This window comes from Rutilus rutilus (assembly GCF_951802725.1).
Source record: "Rutilus rutilus genome assembly, chromosome: 12".
Lineage (NCBI taxonomy): Eukaryota > Metazoa > Chordata > Actinopteri > Cypriniformes > Leuciscidae > Rutilus > Rutilus rutilus.
In genome coordinates this window covers 4,853,295-4,872,074 of record NC_140217.1, presented here as the reverse complement: position 1 = coordinate 4,872,074, position 18,780 = coordinate 4,853,295, and the positions used below count along the sequence as shown (strand labels likewise).

Genomic DNA, 18,780 nt, shown 5'->3' with positions numbered 1-18,780 from the left:
CGGAAAATGAAGAATGAAAGATAAGACGGATTTATGGAACGAGAGCCATTTCCTCCGAGACAGATTAGGGAGAGTCGTGGACCTCAACTGCTTCAGATACTGATTTTACAGCAAATATATCATGTGCACACAACACAAGACCAGAATTATTTATTGAACAAAAGTAAATATAATAATAATATAAAAATATGACTATTTAAAAATATAACTAATATATATATTCTTTTTTGTAACTTTTTTTTTTTACATTTATTTATTTAAAAAAATTTTTTTTTTTTTTTTTTTACTTCAACTTTTATTATTAAAATTATTAAATAAATAATATATATTAACTAGAATGCACATTTCCTGAATAAAATGTGAGTGATGCTTGCAGTGGCAAAACTCGCCACTCGGTTGCTATGGCGTTACTAGTGGGTTGCTATGGTGTTGTTATGCGGTTGCTAGGGTGATGCTAGGCAGTATGCTAGGGTATTCTGGGTGGTTGCTAGGGTGTTCAGGGCGGTTGCTAAGGTATTCTGGGTGGTTGCTATGGTGTTACTAGGTAGTTGGTAGTTGAATAATAGACCAATATATATAAATACATATATTTATCATGAACTTTACAGACCAATATGCACAATTAAAAATGTTGGTTCCTTGTATTATAGGACTTCCCTTTAATAAGCCTATTTATTTTTCTATATTAACAATGCATGATTATATTATAAAAGCATTTTTTTATTTGTACTGATCAGTGTTGTGGTTGCAAACCACAAGTTAAGGACCACTGCACAAGAGATACAGAGAGACCCCGTGGCATTAGTGTTGCTTTCGTCAACGAAAATTATGACGAAATATTGTCGTCAACGAACCGTTATCACCTGACGAAAACGAGACGAGACTAGACGTAAATGCATGGTCATGTGACGATGACTAAAATACATGCATAATGCAATATCCTTGACGAATAAAAACGAGACTAAATGTGGTTTAAAAAATAAAAACTATGCTAAAATGTCTCTTCATTTTCGTTGACCAAAACGAGACGAGACGAAATGTTATAACGTCACGACGAATGAGAGAGTTGTGCGTGAACCCATAGCTTTGTCGGCTTTAAATTCTGGATTGCGATCTGGTCACCCGATTATCAGCGAATTTAACAATATATTAATCCATTAGTTATTCTATTAAAATGTCTCATTGATATATTTGACACATTCATAATCATTACTTTTGCCGGTTCTTTGTGAAAGCTGTATGTTATTGGCAGCGTCTCTGGTTACATGAACACGTCGCATCAGCGCCAGAACATGGAGATTTTATTTTAGAGAATATCGCACAACCTATTCAATATTCTATAATAATTATAGAATATTGAATTATAGAATATCACGATTTTTGGATATTCGATTAGTTTATTTAATTATTAAATAAACTAATCGAATATCCAAAAATCGTGACTCATCCCTGCATGGAATATCTTGTTTCTTTTCCCAAATCTTCACTCACGTCTCACTCACCCATTTTCTAAAGGGATTATAAACGTTTCTTGGTTCGCTTTTAATTAGGCCTATATTCGTATTCTTTGTGGTAAAGTAGAAAAACGCTGTAGGACAGATAGCCTACATTTGTACTTGCATGTCAAATTCTTTTTAACACAGTGCTTGTTATATTAGACATAGGGCGCGAGTTTAGCTGTAAAGCGCGTTTCACACGCGCGGGTGATTTTTAGTTTCACTTTCTCTGGCAGCGCAATCTCAAACATAGCCTAAATATCTCGCTCTTGTGGAGGATAAAATGCGCTCTTCAAACCAATTTACATCAAGTAGAAAACACGAAGATATCATAAAGAGATCGATATCTTCGTGTTTTCCTGCTCGTGTCCCACATCCACAACAAAGCGCAGAGTGTAGCCTATATCACGCGTCTTTGTGTGGAAATATAAAACCATTACCGCGGTGGTAAAAAAAAAAAAAAAAACCTGCCACCGTCACAGCCCTAAATATAGGCATACTAAATAGCCTATAAGCCTTGTTTGAAATTCTATATTGACTGGGTTAAATAGAATCGCATTACTAAAAAGAGACTAAAATACAATTTTCATTGACTAAAACTAGACTAAAATGTCATCAGTTTTCGTCGACTAAAACTAGACTAAATGTCATCAGTTTTCGTCGACTAAAACTTGACTAGACTAAAAAGAGTATGAATGTGACTAAAACTAATAAAAACTAAAATGACAGCCTGACACAAAGACTAGACTAAAACTAAAATTAAAACAGGCCGCCAAAAACAACACTACGTGGCATGATGGGATACCTTGAACTCCATGGGTGTGTATAAGTCGTTCTTGGGCGCACAGCTGTTCTCTTTATAGTGTAAGTGGTTGGGAGTGCTTGGATGAATAACTGCGGATTCTTGAGGAGGTTTGCGGAGTCTCTGACAGTACACGTACACCAGGACGGACAGCAAAACAGCTCCCAGAAAACAGCATGCGCCGGTCAGCACCAAGTGGAACAGAGAAAACCCTGCAGGAGACAAAAACAAATGTTTACCGACGGTCAATAGCCACATGAAAACCTCAATGCTGTTTGATTTTTTTTAAGCTGCAATTACCTCCACAGTTTGAGTTCCTCCTCTGTCCCTTTGACAGCACTAGAATTAAGAAAACGATGTGAAACTACTGTCTGAGATGCCAGGCATGATTTAAGGAGAGGAGGGAAAGGAACAAACCTGCGCTCTCATTGGGCCGACACATTCTCTGATCTGTAGAGTTTCCTTGGCAAGAGGAGTTTATTTCACATATACGAGCGCGGAGCTGCTGCCCCTCCTCGTTACACTCCGCCCACTCTGACCACGCCCCCCACCCACCTGACACACCTGAGAAACATCAACAGAACACACGTGTGTTATCATTAGTTATGAATGCAGTCATAATGAGTATTTAACTCTTTCCCTGCCATTGGCAATCCATGTTTATTATGTTTCGCATCTATGTTTTGATCATCGTTCTGCATCCGATACGAACGTAGTCTTTAACAATAACACAATTTTCTAAGCTCTTTGTTCAAATGCTAATTTTATTAAATGCCAACTTTTTCTTTTTTCCATATATTTATTTCTTAAAAAGTACTAAAAGAAACATTAGTGAGGCTGTAATGTTAAAATTGTACTGTTGTTAAGATGTATATTTGGTGTTTTTAATATGCTTTAAGACAAACCATAAGTAAATTCATAAGTCGACACAATTGCTGAATATTTTCTCCTTAAAACTGCAGTGAACCAAAGACAGTCTCAAAAACACAGTTTGAAATCGCTGGTGTTTCTGACGTCACAAACTACCTTGTAACCAATCAGGTCAATGTGTGATGTGTGATCGTCAACGAGTGGATCTCTGAGCTGCTGTGAGTGAGTGGAGGCGGGGCTAATTTGCATATTCATAGAACTGCGTATACTAAATGAGGCAAGGGTGTAGAGTTACATTCAAGCTATTTTAAATAATTTTTTATTTATTTTTTATGTCATTTTGGTGATCAAAGATGAGTTTTAAGGGATGTTTTCTCACCTTCACACTCGTGTGTGTTACAGAGCACTTCCTCCGTGTGCAGCCCTATGCAGATATCTCCAGAATGAGCAGGCGTGGGGTTAGAGCAGGAACGAGAGCGCTGGTAGTGACCGCCGTCACAGGAAGAAGAGCACTGGGACCAGGAAGACCAGCATGACCACGCCCCCTTCACTGAAACACAACACCTGTATCACACTACTCCTTGCAGCAAGACTTTTAAAGTCAGTTATTACACAGCGCTCTGGAATACTTGATTCTGATTGGTCAGCTGGATGTACATTATCCCTTACTTAAAGGGGATGTCTAATGCTATTTCATGCATTCTGACTTATTTACACTGTTAAAGAGTTGGATTCATATGCTAAACATGGCAAAAGTTTTACGGTATTTTACGTATGACGGTATTTCTGTGCCAAATACACTCAGTATATTTGAATCAGTACAGCATATCTGTCTTTTAAAAACCTGATAAAACTAAAGACTCTTCAGAGATATGAAGGATGCAATACTACTCTATAGGTACTCAAGATTAACATGAGAAACTGTGTGTTATGTACCCTTTAATAACAGGACATGAGTGAGGAAACTGAAAAATCCCTGACCTGGGCATGGCTGAGAGTTGCAGTCCTGATACTCGACGGGCGCTCCGCTGCAGGCGAACGGCGTGCTCTTCCCATCAGGAGTGGCACAGGAGCGCTTGCGTGTGCGAAAGCCTTTGGAACACTCTTTGGAACATGCAGACCACGTTTCCCATGATGACCAGGCGGCTCCCTGCACTCGTGTAACGGGTCGACCCATTCTCAACAAGTCCTCAACTAGACCTACAAACATAAAAGTGTACGTATAGGAGGGCTGCACAACCAAACAAAATCACTTCGGGTCGGTTTAACGTGCATTTGGGAACGCAACATGCACCAGCCAGCTTCCCAAACTTGTGATGGGAAGTCCTTATAGACCGGCAGAAGAGTTTTCCGTCAAATAAAAGTTTAATGGTTTCATGTTTGAATATTAAGAAATTAAGACAGCCGTAAATATTAGTATTTAAATTTTACAGTTGTACGGCAAAAATAATAATAATAATAATTTACTAAATTTACAAATATTTTTTTTACAAATTAATTAATTAACAAATTTTATTCATTATCACTATTATATTATTTTTCTTAACTACTCTATTTTTATAGTGAAATATTAATGTATTTTATAATTATAGTATTATAATAGTATTATTTTTTATTTGTTTCATATTTTTTATTAATTCATTTTAGTTTATTAATTCTAATTATTATTTTATAGTCATATTAATATATAACCACAAAAATTTGGGACAAATTATGTAGCCCTACAAACAAGCAAAACATGTGTTTTAAACATTTTTAAATCACATTTTAAATCAGAATTTTTATAGATTTTCCTCACAAATTGTGCTTATAGGAGGAGTGTGCATATGTGTCTGAGGTGTGTGTCACTGTGTGTGTGTGTGTGTGTGTGTGTGTGTGTGTGTGTGTGTGTGTGTGTGTGTGTAATATGTATGTGTGTGCATGTGTGCCTGTGTGTGTGTGCGCACGAGTGTGTGTGTACGTACCGTCAGTCTCACAGACAGCAGCTCCGTCAGTGGTGGGACAGAGGCGAGTCTCTATCTTGCGTTTGCCGAGCTGCAGGTCGTGAGGGTCAGCGAGGAGAGCCCTACAGGTGTACCTGACCCTCTGTTCCTGTCTCGCACCCATCTGAGTCACATTAACAGCGTACCAGGGGGTCCACGGCGTGGTGCGCCTCACCTCGGCACACGCGTCCAAATTACACGCCTTATACTCCTGGATGCAGTAACACACACACACGATAGATGCTAATGACAGTCTTTCAAATAAATCTCTTTTCATTTCTCATGTTTATATTAGGGTTTTTGTTGATTTTATATGACTAGTTGAAGACCCTACCAGAGGGCAACCAGGACACGTGTTGCCATTCTCGCAGGTTCGAACACGGGATTGGACTCCACCACCACAGGCAACGCTACATTTGGACCAAGCGCTCCAGGAGACCCAGGACACCGGAACGGGACAGGGATTCTTTTCGTTACACAATCTGAATCACACAAACATGAACGATTCATCTTCCAGTCACCTCAAACAAACACGTATACACTTATGGAGTTGGTCCTTTAATAGTTCAGGCTGGAATACACTAAAAAATGACTTTCAAGGGGCCGTTCACACAGAATGCATTTTTCCATTAACACTCAAGTAAAACGTTTTTTGCAGTTTTCCCGTTCCACTGACCTGCAAAAAAACGTGTTCTGTGTGAACCAGCCCTAAGAGTGTTTTTTGTGGAAAATTAAATAATATCAAATCAAAAGCATACAGCACAGCCTTATTGTCCATCTCTCTTCTGGTCTCACCTCTCCTCTCGCGCCTGACCTACGCATACACGTCCTCCGTGTCGGGGTGCTGGGTTGTTGCAGGAACGCTGACGGACCTCAAATCCAATGCCACAACTGGTGCTGCACTCGGCCCAGGACGACCAGGGGGTCCAGCCTCCATTCCTGAACACACAGAAGCAAGAGTTAGAGGAGTTATCTAATAAAACACGTCTAAGCGAGCATAAGAGACTTCTTTAAAAAACATTACAAATCTTACAGACCCAAAACTTTTTAACAGTAGTGTGTATATATAAGATGTCAATATGTAAATGACCTCGATTATGATTGGCCAACCTCTGTGTACAATTACCTTTCGTTATATCGTTCATCACGGCAGCTGCTAAATGCTGAATAGGAGTTGATATGTAAATGTGAGCGGTTGTATGCTAATGTTAGCAGGGTTGTGATGTCATAACGGTGATGGTATCTGACCAAACTGCTTTTGAAGTTGTTTCAACTAGATTTTTGTGAAGAAATTGTAAGTGATTCTTCCTATGTGGAACACAAATTATTTTAGTGTTATTTTAGTATTATTGATATACCACTACAGTATTTATTAATATTTTACTTTCATTTTAAGTTTATGGTATAGTATGGTAGTTTTTCATCTAATATTCATTTTTTATTTCAGCTTTTATTTTAACAACCAAAAACGGTTTTAACAGTTTTAGTTTTACTTAAAGTCCCCCTGTAGTCAATCATTGTATGCCTTAAAACTCATCTCTGATCACCAAAATTACATATTTAAATGTTTTTTTTACTTAAAAAAAGAAAAATCTCAATGCCTTAAAATAGCTTGAATGTAACTCTACACCCTTGCCTCATTTAGTATACGCGGTTCTATGAATATGCAAATTATACCCGCCTCCACTCACTCACAGCAGCTCAGAGATCCACTCGGTGACCTGATTGGTTACAAGATAGTTTGTGATGTCAAACACCAGCGATTTCAAACCGTGTTTTTGAGACGGTCTTTGGTTCACCGCAGTTTTAAGGAGAACATACTTGAATGAATTTGCACAATTTTGCACATTCGTCTTAAACCATATTAAAAACACCACAAAGACATATAAACAACAGTAAAAACCTGATTTTCACCACAGGGAGACTTTAACAATAACAGCATTGACACTTTCATCTATGGAAATGTTTTTGTCCATACAATGAAAGTAAATGGGGTCCAAGACTTTCATCCTGTGTGAAAGGAAGTCATACGGGTTTGAAACAATATGAAGGGTAGGGTCGGGACACGCATCTTTGCACTGTTGCAAAGTTTGAAAAATTAGAGCATTCACTTCAAAAGAGCAAGAAAACCCCAGTTTTCCTTTAAATGACCACCTTTATAACAAGGACAGTCCCTCTGGTGCTGCCTGGAGTCAAGTGACTTCTTCTAAAGGCCCGATAATGACTTTGAAGGATTGTGATCACAACTTTAGAGCTGTTAGGTAACATCGGCTTTATTAAACTTAACAGTGGCACTCTGACAAAGATGTATTAGCAGCTCATCACTCAAACTGTCATTTATCATATATCTGCTCCAGCTGAAAGATCCTGCCACAGTTTGTTACACTGAAACATTGCGTCCTGTTAGTTTCTTGCACCCAGACCTGGTGATGTGTGTGTTTAAACAAGCTCTCTAGGTGAAGAAATAATTGGAACATTGATTCAGTGACTGCAGGATAATGGGACACGCAAAGAAGGAGCTGCTCCGCCAGAACTGTGGCGTCAGCATCTCGTAGTTAATGAATAAATCCACACGTTACACGCAGCACGTCTGTATCAGTGCTCGGGATTGATGGACTCGAGGTCTCAGGCTCTGCAGCTGTTAGCGTTGGGTGGTTCCTTTCTCTCACGGAAGAGCTGAATCAGAGGGAATAAAAGCTTTTGACACTTTGATTGTCTGTGATTGAAGACTTCAGGCTGATCGCTCTGGCTCTCATACATCACTCTGGCCACACTGTTTACACCTGCCACATCAATATGAGAAGTCCCAGATTTTAAAAGGCTAGTTCATCCAAAAAAATAAATAAATCTGCCATCATTTACATTACTGACTCATACGCTTACCAACCCCTATGACTTTCTTTTCTGTGCAATGACAGTGAATAAGGGGATGCTATCAAACTTGAAAAATCACATAGATGCATCACCATACCCATATGACTCAGTGTTGGGGAGTAGCCAAGTACAAGTTGCTTGACAGAAACTCAATTGCTTTTAAAAAAGTGTAGCTTTTCCAGTAGTTAACTACATTTTCCAGCAAGTAGCGGCGTAGCGTGACCAAATGCTACATTCTGTTTTTCGCTTTGACGAACCTGCAATGTATTGAAGAAGCGCAGTGTCTTCTTCTTACTAGATCACAAACTAAAATTGTGCATTACTGCCATCTATTGTTATATCAGTGGCTTAAAGGTTCACTGAGAAGAGATCGTCTGATGATTACATAAAGGCTGGGTGGGTTGATATGTACGGTGTAGTACAGTAAGTGTACCTGGAGCAGTTGGCCACCTCTATGTTGGCCCCGACACACTTCATCCCTCCACAGTGGGGTCGAGGGTTATCACAGGACCTAGTGCGACACTGACACGTGCTGGTGCCTTCCCCTCCGTCATCATGGTTACAAGCCTGCCATGGGGACCAGTGGCCAAATCCACCATCTTGGGTAAGGTTCCGCTCCTGTGAAGTGAAACGCAAACCATAGCTTCCATAGTTGATTGATCACAGTACATTAGGACAACTGTTTTGTATTACACGTTTTCTGAAATGTTATGTTTAAAACGTAAACATGTCTGCAATTGTATCTGTTCCATGTTATTCCTGATCAGAAGCTTCCATTAATATTTAGTTTAGTTCAATGGCGTTAGTGTTGATTTACACCACGACTAGGCTTCGTAACCATTTTGCATATCCTTTACAGTAACATAAATGATCAAGCCTGGCGGGACAACAAAAGCAACTCTAGGAATGATTTCTGCACTGTAGCCAACAAACATTCTGCAAAAGTTTGGGAAAACACTTAACTAACTATCAAAGTCATTTAAGTCGTAACTATGGAAACAGTGGGTATTGCCTATTAGCATGATAGAAAAGTACTTTTAGTGCAAAGTACAAGTATACAACTTGGGACGAAGCCAAAGCTTCCAGTGTGATAGAAAATGAGGTTTGTTTATTATTGCTCCTCTGAGGACACCAACCATCAAAGATAATAGGAAATTTGTGATGTCTAATTATGGACCTAATGAAGTGTCGAGAGGGAACAGGAGTGACATTGGCCAGCCGTCGTGCAGAACACCAGCGTGTAATTGACACTGTCAGAGTCTGGATCAGCTGGGTTAACCTTCAGGCTCTTCAGCACAAACTTGATTCTTCGTGACCAGCGCAAAAATTCATAAGAGATTGTTGGTGTACTCAAAGAACGTTGTTATGAATCTGGTCTTCAGAATCTCTGAGCTGGAAATGTAATCTTTGTAGAATAGAATAGAATAGAATAGAATAGAATAGAATAGAATAGAATAGAATAGAATAGAATAGAATAGAATAGAATAGAACAGAACAGAACATAAATTAATAGATCATTTTAGATTAGATTAGAAACATAATAGAATAGAATAGAATAGAATGGTATAGAACAAAACAGAAAATAATAAGAGTATAGAACAGAACAAAATATAGAATAGAATAGAACAGTATAGAATAGATCATATTAGAACAGAATAGAACCGAAACATAATAGAATAGAACAAAACAGAAAATAATAAAAAAGTATAAAATAGAACAGAATACAGAATAGAATAGTATAGAAAAGACCAGAATAGAACATAATACAGCAGAACAGAAAAGAATCAAACAGAATAGAATAGAATAGAATAGAATAGAATAGAATAGAACAGAATAAGATTATAGAATAGAACAGGACAGAATAGAATAGATCATAATAGAAGACATAATAGAAGACAGAATGGAATAGAACAAAACGATATGAAATATAAAAGAGAATAAAAGAGTATAAAATAGAACAGAACACAGAATATAATAGTATAGAACGGACCAGAATAGAACATTATACACCAGAACAGAAAAAAATAGAACATAATTGAATATAATATAATAGAACAGAACAGAAAATAAGAGTATAGAATAGAACAGAATACAGAATAGAACAGAACAGAATTGAATAGATCATATTAGATTAGATTAGAATAGAAACATAATAGAATAGAATAGAATGGTATGGTATAGAAAACAGAAAATAATAAGAGTATAGAACAGAACAGAATATAGAATAGAATAGAACAGTATAGAATAGATCATATTAGAACAGAATAGAACCGAAACACAATAGAATAGAACAAAACAGAAAATAATAAAAAAGTATAAAATAGAACAGAATACAGAATAGAATAGTATAGAACAGACCAGAATAGAACATAATACAGCAGAACAGAAAAGAATCAAACAGAATAGAATAGAATAGAATAGAATAGAATAGAATAGAATAGAACAGAACAGAACAGAAAATAAGATTATAGAATAGAACAGGACAGAATAGAATAGATCATAATAGAACCGAAATAGAATAGAATAGAACTGAGTAGTATAGGACAGAATGGAATAGAACAAAACGATATGAAATATAAAAGAGAATAAAAGAGTATAAAATATAACAGAACACAGAATATAATAGTATAGAACGGACCAGAATAGAACATTCTACACCAGAACAGAAAAAAATAGAACATAATTGAATATAATATAATAGAACAGAACAGAACAGAAAATAAGAGTATAGAATAGAACAGAATACAGAAAAGAACAGGACAGAATAGAATAGATTAGAACCGAAACATAATACAAAAGAATAGATTAGAACAGAATGGAATAGAACAAAACAGAAAATAATAAAAGATCATAAAACAGAACAGAATACAGAATAGAATAGTATCGAACAGACCAAAATAGAACATAATACAGCAGAATAGAACAGAATAGAACATAACTAAATATAATATAACTGAACAGAAAATAATAGTATAGAAGAGAACATTTTTGATTATTATAGAACAAAATACAGAATAGAACAGAACAGAGGGTAACGGGCTGTTTTACAAAAACTTCCAATCTTAATTCTTGATTTAAGATTTGAAAAAGTTCCATGGTTCCTAGACAGATTGGAATCAGATATGATTCTAATTTAGGATGTTTCTGTCATACAGGCCCAGGAGACTCAATCAAACATGTACTCCAGTGGTTCTCAAAGTGTGGGGTGTGGGGCTCAGCAGAAAAATAATAACAGAAAGCAGACGTTGCAACGCCGTTCAAGTGCGTGAATACCGGCTGGTGCGCTAACTTTATGAAACAGCACCAATTCCACCAATTAAAAGCAGATTTTTTCTGTTCTGTGTGATGAGATATTGGTCTTACAGGGCACTTTGTGATGTCTTGACTCCACTGGCTCATGTTGGAACTGTCCTCGATCGTCGTACAGCGCTTCTCTTTCCGGTCCCATCCGCAGTACGGATCCCTGGCGCCCAGACAATCCCTGCGGAAACACACACATGACAGTCACAAATCAATGACAACATCTTAATAACTACCACCATAAAGCCATGAAGAGTGTGTCGTGAGAACTTAACAAGAGAGAAAAGAGAGATTTAATTCTACAGGATACGGCACAGCTTTATAATGAGGGAATAAATCTCAGTGCAATTCAAGCATACATTTCCAAAAGACAAATAAAATACATTACACTAATTAACTATTAAAACTAATTCTGCCCTTCTCACTAATACTGGATGACTCTCAGATAATGAACACTGAATCAATAATGAATTTAGCAAATTGTGTCTAATATCCACACATTTATTATGTCGAGAACTCGAGATCCAAGTCAGAGATTGATCAAGTGTAAATGTAATCTAAGCATCTGATCTGACTGTTACAGTAAATATAGAGAAAACACAAGCATCAAATCCTGCTCTGGGAGATAAAGAATATCTGACAGCACCTCGGGTGATTTATTAGAGCTAACAGACTTCTCCTTTTCTCCTTGTGTCCTTTAGCAGTATTATTAATTCAGAAGCATGTCTCATTATTTTAAAGACGTGTCATTCTTAAGAAGGACATTAAGTAATGAAAAAAATCAAACAACGTATGTTACCAGTAAAATACCAGCATATTTACACAAATCAGCATATTAGAATGATTTCTGAAGGATCATGTGACACTGAAGACTGGAGTAATGATGCTGAAAATTCAGCTTTACATTACAGGAATAAAATGCATTTTAATATTAACGAAAATAGAAAACAGTTCTTCTAAATTCTAATAATATCTCACAATATTATCGTTTTTAATGTATTTTTAATCTAATGAATGCAGCCTTGGTGACTTTTAAAAACATTAAAAATTCTTACCGACCACAAACTTTTTGAACGATACAGTATACAGTCATATTTTACCCCAAAATCAAACATAACAATATGTCTCAGAGTTCACTAAAAAACTGAACATCCGTTTACTTCACACCGGCAACAAGAGAAAACTGCAAATCGTGCTGGAGATGCTAAAAGCCATCCCGAGAATAAATTTACATACATTAAAGGTTAAATAAAACGATAATGACTAAACACTTACAGCTCAATCAGACTCCATAGATGAACATTGGTATAAAACAGAGATATTTGCAACAACCTTGTGAGATCTGACCTTTTGCCACCTGTGTGTACGTGTGTGTGTGTGTGTGTGTGTGTGTGTGGTGAAGAATCTGTAACCGCATCAGCATGTTAAACACTGAGCGGCTTCACAAACACAGTTTCATCATGTCCAGAAACAGCACCTAATGTTTCTGTCTTGTGTAACTCTGAGTGTTGTGCAACAACATCTGCGGCAGGAATTTAGGGAGAGAGTCCAAGGCATCACAGTCCTCACATAATGACACACTTCCACCCTCAAATCATAAGCACACACACGCTGCTAAACTGACAGATCACGTGCAAAACCTCTTCTAACATGCTGGATGAAGACGAAAAACTGACGTAACATGGTGTATTTTAAATACAGTGACTTCAAGGCGTTTAACAGATCGGAAACTGATCTGCTTGATTTTAAAACCCAATGTAACATGTTTTAGGGTACAAATTCACACTAAGGCCTTACAAATCCAGCTCAGAAGCCCAATTCATCCATGTGGAGTCCAGAAGGAGGACATTACTTTATGGATCTGATATCTAATTAGATCTGTAATGTAAAATCAGTCATTTCCTGTGAGGAGTGATGCATGCATTATATATTTTTAATGATGTTCGACAATTTATAGGTGTTCTATTCATAGCACTGACGGAGAACACGAAACAGCGGGTTTTTTTTATTTTTTTAATGACCTAGTTCATCATTCATCTGCCTCTCGGCCAGTGGTGGAAAATGTACGAGATAATAATATCTCTGACTACTCATAAGTACTGTCATTCACTTCACCTCCTCGAGCTTCACTTCCTGTCTGACTCCAAGGGCATTAGAAGCTCGGAAGGACATTTTCTGTAATCATCCTTTGCCGTAATTTAACAGCATGTGTTCGTTTAGAAGTCATGTGTGACCAGGTAAAACCGACGGCGTAATAGTGGCTTAAGGAGTTCTGTAGTGAAAGTAACAGCTCAATCATGTTCAAGGTTAGGATGCTCTGACCTCACGAGTCTGTTGTCAAAAAGTGGGGTTGCAGTCCTACAGTATGTGTGTAACTTACTGCTCAGTTTTGTAGCTGGAGCATCTCTCCAGTGGGATCTTCAGCACTCTGCTGGGAAGTCCCACGAAAAGCGACCTATCGTTGTGCAGAATCTGTAGGTTTAGGATTGGCTCCTGCATGTTTTCTGGAAGAATGTTCATCTCCTCCAAGTAACATCCACGCAGACTCTTGTTATTGGTGGACAAGGCCTTAATGATGGTGCCGTGCTCTGATTGGTCAATTAAAGAAAACAGCTACAATTAGAAGCGCAAGTCCTTCTAAACCTCCCTGCTGAACAATCCAGTCACCAGCATAAGGTATGTTTCACATCCCAGCAAGCAATTTTGCGTTTAAAAGACGTCTAATAGCCGTCCAAACAAAGCCCAGACGTCTAAAACAAGACAAAGTTTAGGCTGTCAGTGAAAATTTGTCACTGAAAAACTAGTCGTTTCTAGTCTAGATGTCTAATAGACATCTATTAAATTTAGACGTCTGGGCTGTGTTTGGACGGCTATTAGACGTCTTTTAAATGCAAAATTGCTTGCTGGGATGGGATGCTGGTTCCCAGCATGAAAAGATCAGTTAGACCAGCACTACACCAGCTCTATCCATCATAACCCAGCCTGGACCAACATGGAAATCATACTGATATATGCTGGATTTCCAGCAGAGATTGGAGAACACAATGGAGGACATGCTTTGAATTCTTTGCAGGACATGCAAGTCAGATTTCTTTGCCTCCTTTACCTGTGCCGATGTACATGACGTGGTAAAGCGTGTCCCTCCCCTGAACAATGTCCACAGCCAGCCTGGAGTAACGGATGTTGTCCTGCATGACCAGAGGATCTGTGGAGATGGGCTGAACCACCTCACTCATGAGGAAGAGCCGCTGGGCGTCTTGAAGACTGCGCTCCGTTAGATTACCGCCTGGACCCGAATCATTCACTGTCCCACACTGGCAGAGAGAAAGAGAGAAAAGTACTGTATTTGGAGCCAGAAGGCTTCAAGAAAAATATAAAAAAAGCTGCAGCATTTAATTTCCTTCACCTGAAAATTTGGGATGGGATTGGGAGTGGAAAGCCAGCTGGTCCGAGGGTTCTCCTGATAACGGTAGGGTCCGTTAAAGGCCTGTGTGATGGCACTGAGGTTAAACGCACACACTGCTGACGCAGCAATGCTGTTCCTGTGAGGAGAAACGAGAGAGGGAAGTGAAGCAAATTCTACATTAAAAATCTTGAATAGAAAAACAGGACCAATCAAAAGTTTGGGGTCAGTAATGGCGCTTTTCCACTACACAGTACCAGCTCGCCTCGGCTCGGCTCGACTCGACTCGGCTCTGTTTGGTTTTCCACTGTGTAAAAGTTGTACCTGTACCTGCTTCCAGGTACTTTTTTTCGTACCACCTCCGGCGAGGTTCTAAGCGGGCTGAGGCGATACTAAAATGTGACGTGAAATCACGGCAGACTGCTGATTGGTCAGAGAGAATCGTCACTATTCACTGCGTCATCATTGCACGCGCCAGACGCAGTATCCTGAATAAAAAACAGCAAAAACATCCAGAAACAGCATACACTCGATTTCCTCCATTGTCCTGTGTGTGTGGGTAGCGGGTGTGTCTCGCGTAAAAGATTTTAGTCACGGCAGTTTCCTGCGGCGTCGCTATGACGACCAGGTACTATTGTGGAGGTACTATCTGCAATGGAAAACGGAGCGAAAAGCGAGCCGAGCCGAGCCGAGCTGAGTCGAGGCGAGGCGAGTCGAGCTGGTACTGGTAATGGAAAAGCGCCATAAGACTTTTTTTTAAACTTTTTTTAAAGAAGTCTCTTATGCTCATCAAGACTGCTTTTATGTGATCTAAAATACAGTAATAACAGCAATATTGTGAAATATAATAAAATATCAAATAATTTATTTGTGTGATCAAAGCATCATGATCTTCAGTGTCACATGATCCTTCAGAAATTATTCAAATATGATGATTTGCTGCTCAAGAAACATTTCTGATTATTATCAATTGTGAAAACATTTGTGCTGCTTAATAGTTTTGTATTTATATCCATGATAGACATTAATTCAGGATTCTTTGCTGAATAGAAAGTTCAAAAGAACAGCATTTATTTGAAATAGAAAGCTTTTGTAACATGTATAATGACACTTTAATTAAATCAATTTAATGTGTCCTTGCTGAATGAAAGTAGTAATTTCTTTAAAAACAAATCTTACTAACCTCTCTCTCTCTCTCTCTCTCTCTCTCTCTCTCTCTCTATATATATATATATATATACATACATATATATATGAAGAGGTCAGATGCAAAAGCCTCTAAGTGCCATCTGAAATTCTCTTCTAGAATGATCATTTTTATCAAGCTTGTATATTTAAGTTCAGTAATTTAACTTAAATGGCAATAAATAGGTCATTTTCATTGCCATTTAAGTGAAATTACTGAATTTAAATATACGAGCTTGATAAAAATGATCATTCAAGAAGAAAATTTCAGATGGCACTTAGAGGTGGCACTTATATATATATATATATATACACACACAATCATTATATTTAATACATTAACTTTCATTTTATACACCGTGTTGGAGGGACACTTAATTTCCTAGAATGTTCTTCTGATAACATAAGTAGTAATTATGTTTCGTCACAAAACCTGTGCTGGACTACAGAAGTTCCTGCTGTGCGACTGTTGGTCTTCTATGCATTGCATTTTCAGTAAGCGATGAAGAATCCACTCACACATTAGTGGTGAAGACTCCGTAGATGAGGTCTTGCTCAGGGAGGTAGAAGGTGCTCTGCAGCTCATGGTAGTAGAAGGGAACATCTCCAGAGCGGGAACAGTTCAGTCGAGCCTTCATGAAGGTGGTCCATGTGTCTTCCAGCAGGAAACGACCACCGATGTCATTCTGACACACGCGGGCCACACGAGAGAAGACAGTCTTCCCACAATCCTGCTCTACTGCGTTCTCTCGAAGAAAGAGGTATGTGAAGCGGCCCACCTCATACGCAGAGACAAAGTGAGGCTCTGTGGAGAGAAAGGAAAGGAAGACGATAGAATACATTACTATCAAAACACTTTTTTCAATACATAGCCATAAATAGATGTGTGACTCACAAAACCGTGTCCAAGTCGCATTTCACCCCAAAATCAGAAGATATAAGTATTTTACTTTAAGAAATTGAAGAATATTTAACACTATTAAGATTTTTAATTTTACTTTCTCAATTGTGATTATTATCACTGTAATACAGACTTTTTTTAGTACAGTAAAATACAATATTTAATACAACATTCGTAAAAAACAATGTATCTAGATGTTTAACTTTCATTTTTTATTGGTGGATTTTCTAATACAGTATTTTATGATGCATAACAGTAAATACAATAAGCTAATTATATATTTTTTAAATAAATTCTTTAAAAAAGGCATTTTTAAATCATAAACATAATGTAACCAGATGTTTAGCTTTTACATTTGTTTACTCTTTTTCATTTTTTTTTCATTAGTGAATTCTCTAATACAGTGTTTTGTTGCTACAATAAATACAATAAGCTATTTCTAATATAAATATAAAGGTAACAACAAATACTTCCAAGAATACACACTTTAAGAATGATTATTTTTGCAGTGATGAGAATATACTGTAATGTCAAAATGAAAATAATTTCACAATACAAGAAAAACTGCTAAATTAGGCTTCATTTTCTTTTAGTAGAATATAATTACGTGTACAGAAATTTTGATTTTGGAATGGACGTGTTCTTGACAGGTTTTGTCAGATTCTCTGATAAGTGTGTGTGTCGTCCCACTGTACCACTGAGCCATTTGGAGTTGTACTGGGCGGTCCGCAGGGGTGGCATGTTCCCCAGACTGCGGTAAATAATAGGGTCACGGCTAGAGAAATCAGTCACAGTGGCCGCATAGACTTCTCCACTCTCAGTTATCATAGCTGTAGAGTTGTGTCGAGGGTCATAGGGACAGCGCGCCACCCCACTGATGGACTCCAGAACGCTCGCCGTGTCAGTAATAGGGCGAGTCGTACAGATGGGCATGAAAGCATTAGTGCCACAGGTAAACAAACGGCTGCCGTTCAACAGGAGGACACGAACATAATTCTGACACTCATCCTGAGAGGAGCAGAGGAAGAGAAGAGAGATTTCATTTCACATATACACTCTATAACATACATTCATTCATTCCCAGGGTTCACCTCTCCCTTCTCACCTCTGTCTTTCCTTTGCTCTGGCAGGACCTCCTGGTGCTCTCGTCTACGGCCCATTCTGTGGCCTGCAATCAACAGACAATTAACATTACTGGAAGAAGATAAGCTGTCGAGACATGCATCCAGTCCTGCGCTAAATACTCACACATCCCTTAACTCAGGGCTTCCCAAACTGGGGTTCTTGCGGGAATTAAAGGGGGTTCGTGAGTTGATGAAAAGCTAATAATTAATTAAATGATAAAATGTAAAAATCAAATGAAATAGTCATTTTAAAGGGGTGGTAATGTCCTTTTCACAAGATGTAAAGTAAGTCTTTGATGTCCCCAGAGTGTGTGTGTGAAGTCCCACAGATATTTTTATATAGCATGTTAAAGTTGACACTTTTTGAGGGTGAGCAAAAACACGCAGTTTTTGTGTCTGTGCCTTTAAATGCAAATGAGCTGCTGCTCCCGGCACAGGGGGCGGAGCTTCAAGAGCTCTCGTTCTTTTACCTTACAGCACAGACATGCGCTGAAAATTTCAAAAACGTTTAGCCTTTTATGTTCAAACCGGAGTCAGACAATGATGGAGAGACTCAAGAAGAAGTGACAACATGTAGAAGCAACAGGACGTTTCTGAATGGTTAGTTGATGAATTTATGTAGCTTATGTGTAGTTATCTTCTAGTCATTGATTAGCATATTCTGTCATGATAATCAATAAATCGCGTTCCCAGGGGCGGGGTTTATGTACATTTTAGGGTTGGTGATGTCACTAACCTGGGAGGAATGTTGTGTAGTCCCTACCAGCCGTTTGTTGCAGTAAAAAACGATTTCTTTAAAAGAAAATATCTCCCTTTGCTTTGAACTTTGAGCGATGTTGTTTA

The 18,780-nt window shown here is 38.0% G+C and overlaps 1 protein-coding gene across 2 annotated transcripts in view; it reads right to left on the bottom strand.

Annotated features, from left to right (window-relative positions):
• Positions 1 to 18,780, bottom strand: part of sema5bb (sema domain, seven thrombospondin repeats (type 1 and type 1-like), transmembrane domain (TM) and short cytoplasmic domain, (semaphorin) 5Bb) — a 66,170-nt gene that overhangs the window by 2,141 nt on the left and 45,249 nt on the right. For both annotated transcript variants that reach the window (XM_084426990.1, XM_084426991.1), the window contains 16 exons: positions 17,919 to 17,981; positions 17,509 to 17,821; positions 16,432 to 16,717; positions 14,731 to 14,866; positions 14,431 to 14,638; positions 13,705 to 13,912; positions 11,388 to 11,505; positions 8,458 to 8,642; positions 5,946 to 6,089; positions 5,485 to 5,632; positions 5,133 to 5,361; positions 4,150 to 4,368; positions 3,548 to 3,718; positions 2,716 to 2,862; positions 2,599 to 2,637; positions 2,302 to 2,510 (listed from right to left, as the gene is read on the bottom strand). In XM_084426990.1, the coding sequence (XP_084283116.1) occupies positions 2,302 to 2,510; positions 2,599 to 2,637; positions 2,716 to 2,862; positions 3,548 to 3,718; positions 4,150 to 4,368; positions 5,133 to 5,361; positions 5,485 to 5,632; positions 5,946 to 6,089; positions 8,458 to 8,642; positions 11,388 to 11,505; positions 13,705 to 13,912; positions 14,431 to 14,638; positions 14,731 to 14,866; positions 16,432 to 16,717; positions 17,509 to 17,821; positions 17,919 to 17,981 (2,823 nt within the window). The remainder of the gene's footprint in view (positions 1 to 2,301; positions 2,511 to 2,598; positions 2,638 to 2,715; positions 2,863 to 3,547; positions 3,719 to 4,149; positions 4,369 to 5,132; positions 5,362 to 5,484; positions 5,633 to 5,945; positions 6,090 to 8,457; positions 8,643 to 11,387; positions 11,506 to 13,704; positions 13,913 to 14,430; positions 14,639 to 14,730; positions 14,867 to 16,431; positions 16,718 to 17,508; positions 17,822 to 17,918; positions 17,982 to 18,780) is intronic.